The 2,730-nt window shown below is 60.2% G+C and overlaps 1 protein-coding gene across 1 annotated transcript; it reads right to left on the bottom strand.

Annotated features, from left to right (window-relative positions):
• Nucleotides 1–6: 6 nt before the first annotated feature.
• LOC104913462 (WAP, Kazal, immunoglobulin, Kunitz and NTR domain-containing protein 1-like) lies at nt 7–2,730 on the bottom strand (the record flags this gene model as incomplete). Its single annotated transcript, XM_010719724.2, has 1 exon — nt 7–2,730. A coding segment is annotated over one exon (780 nt), but the record flags the coding sequence as incomplete, so codon positions are not given.

Raw genomic sequence — 2,730 nt, 5'->3', positions numbered from 1 at the left:
AAAAAAAATTAAAAAAAAATCCAAATCCACAATATTCCGCTCTCACATAGTGCCACATTGCTCCTCCTGCTGCGAAACAATTGTCAGCACTGCAGCACCCACTGTGTGGCAAAGCAGAGGCTGCCCTCTCACTAACAGCACATGTACAAAGGCAATGCTGCTCCATGGGATGCACAGTGCAGCCCAGCACCATGCCCTGCTCCCAACCCAGCACCGTTCCCTGCTCCCAGCCCTACATCTTGCCCTGCTCCCAACCCGGCTGCTGCATGATGTGCACAGGCCCCGGTCGCACCCAGATGTCCATTCCAGGGATTGCAGCACCGAGCTGGAAGGGATCAGTTTCCATTGATGAAACAAAAATAAACGCGGGCTCTTAAGTGAGGAGGAATTCCTCACCAAGAAATATTGCCCTTGGAGCAGCCTGGTGCAGAGGGGCAGAAATAGCTGCCGGTGGTGAGGCACAGCCATGTCCTTCCCACATCACCATGCCAGGAGCCCTGCCATAAAAGTAATCCCTGGGCTGGGGCAGAGGTTCAGTGTGCAGGCTGAGGGCCCTCTCCATATCCCCATATTCGGGGCTGAGGATCCTGAAGCCTGCTGGAACAGGGCTGGTCCTGTGCAATGCTGAGCTGCCATCTCTCCATGGTGGTGTTGCAAGCACAGCCTTATTATGAGACATAAGAGATCCCGCCTGGGAGATGCTGCTGGCAGCTGAGGCTCTGGGTGTGGGAGCATCCCCTGCCTGGGGCTGATGTGGGGCTGTTCCCCAAGCAGGGACTGTGCAATGGAAAAAGGTGAGCACAACTGAGGAGGGATCAGCATTACAGGACGTGCTGTGAGCCCTGCATAGGGCTGCTTTGGCTGTGTGCCCCAGGACCAGAAGGGTGCTGTGGGCTGGGGAGCAGCACTCCTGCATCACCCCCAAAGCTCTATGGAGGAGCAGGGCACAGAGGAAAGGGTCCCCTCAGGGCTGTGGCCCTTCTTGCTTGGTCTCTGTGCAACAGGGATGGGAAGAGGGGCTGGGGGCAGCAGGCAGCCATGGCTTGGACTGCAGCTCCAGCTTCATGTCCTGGCAGCTGTAGGCTGTGAATGGCCACATCTCCCCTCAGAACTGTGTGGGCTTCAATTGCAGCCTGAGGCAGAGGTAGAGGGGGGACATGGGGGGCTGCGAGTCTGAGCAGCCTGCCTGGAGCTGCTGGTGGCCCTGTCCATCCTTCCAACCCTACATGCATTGCCCATCCTACACACTCTGCCCACAGCATGCAGTTGAGAAGAGTCCTAACGCGGAGGATGAGGGCAGCTCTGGGAGACAGGGCAACACTGGAGAGCCCTGAGGGTGAAGCTTCTGCCTGCACATCCATCCATTTGTCTGTCCATCCATCTATCTGACCAGCACCCCCCTCCCCCACAGCAACCCTGCTGGTGGTCTATGGGACACAGTGCTGCTGCAACAACTGGTGGAGACCAAAAAGATGGGGGGTGCTGGGCTTCAGGAGGTGGTCCTTGTGCTGGCAATGCCCCCCCAAGCCTGCAGGTAGACACGCTGGCCAACATCAAGAGCCCCATCTTCTACAGGCTGTGACACACCACACCTCATGGCACTGTGAGAGGGCACGGCATGCCACGCCACGCAGGAAAGGAGCAGTGTCACACATGCAGTGCTGCACCCACAGTGCCTGGGTGATGGCTTGGGGTCCATCTCCTCTGGTTCCATCAGAACCAGGTGATGCTGTGGGCTTCAGTGCTGTGGGATGGGTATCTCGGGGTGGGGGGGTCTGGGCAGACTCCTCTGCAACCCCATCTGGCTTTTTATTGCTGCTGTCTGGGCTGGGGGTACACGGGGTGGCAGTTACAGGGATGGAGCTGCAGAATGGTGATGGTCACTCAATAAAAGCTGTGGGCTCAGATGGGTCCCCCGGGGTCTGCAGCCCGTGTCCACGCGGCCCGGCCCTAATCCTGGAAGCGGTTGAGGAGGTCGCAGGTTTTCTTCTCCATCAGCTCGTAGATTTTCTTCACCCTCTTGTCGTTGGCCGCCCGCACATAGCTGCCGGGGTCCAGCGTGGCCATGCCGTCGTGCACGGCGCCCATGATGATGAGCGGCCCGTCCTCGGCTGTCATGTTGGGGCAGGGGCAGCTCCAGTCCATGTCGATCAGCGTCACCTCCAGGTACTTGATATTGAAGAACTTGAGGCCCATCTTCTCGTCCTTGAGGACGTCCTCGAGGGCGAAGCGGGCGATGCCGGAGTCCTGGTCCTCCACGATCTCCATCAGCCGCCCCACGATGGCGAAGTCGCTGCGGCAGAGGCTCAGCACCATCTTGCTCTTCAGGCGGCAGGCCTTGCACTGCAGGCTCTTGGGGAAGGGGCACACGTCCTCGCACGTCTCCTTGCTGTCGAAGTTGTTGTTGTTGCCCTCGCAGCCGCCGTAGACGAAGGAGTGGCACTGCTTGAGGATGTAGTTGTAAGCCCAGCGCGGCTCCCAGTTCTGGCAGGGTCCCTGCACCATGGGCAGCAGGCAGGTGGGCCGGGCGCTGCCCACGCAGGCGGCACGGCACTCCTCGTACGTCTCGAAGTGGTTCCTGTTGGCTCCGCAGCCGCCGTAGCGGAAGGTGACGCAGGAGCCCTGCTTGGCATCGAAGTGCCAGCGCACCTCCGTGGCCTCGCAGCGCCGCCGGTCCGGCTCCTTCAGGCACTCAGCGCTGGGGAAGGGCTGGGGGCTGCCGGGCCGCGG

Source organism: Meleagris gallopavo, chromosome 16 (genome assembly GCF_000146605.3).
Source record: "Meleagris gallopavo isolate NT-WF06-2002-E0010 breed Aviagen turkey brand Nicholas breeding stock chromosome 16, Turkey_5.1, whole genome shotgun sequence".
Taxonomy (NCBI): Eukaryota; Metazoa; Chordata; class Aves; order Galliformes; family Phasianidae; genus Meleagris; species Meleagris gallopavo.
This window is presented reverse-complemented; position numbering and strand designations above follow the sequence as displayed.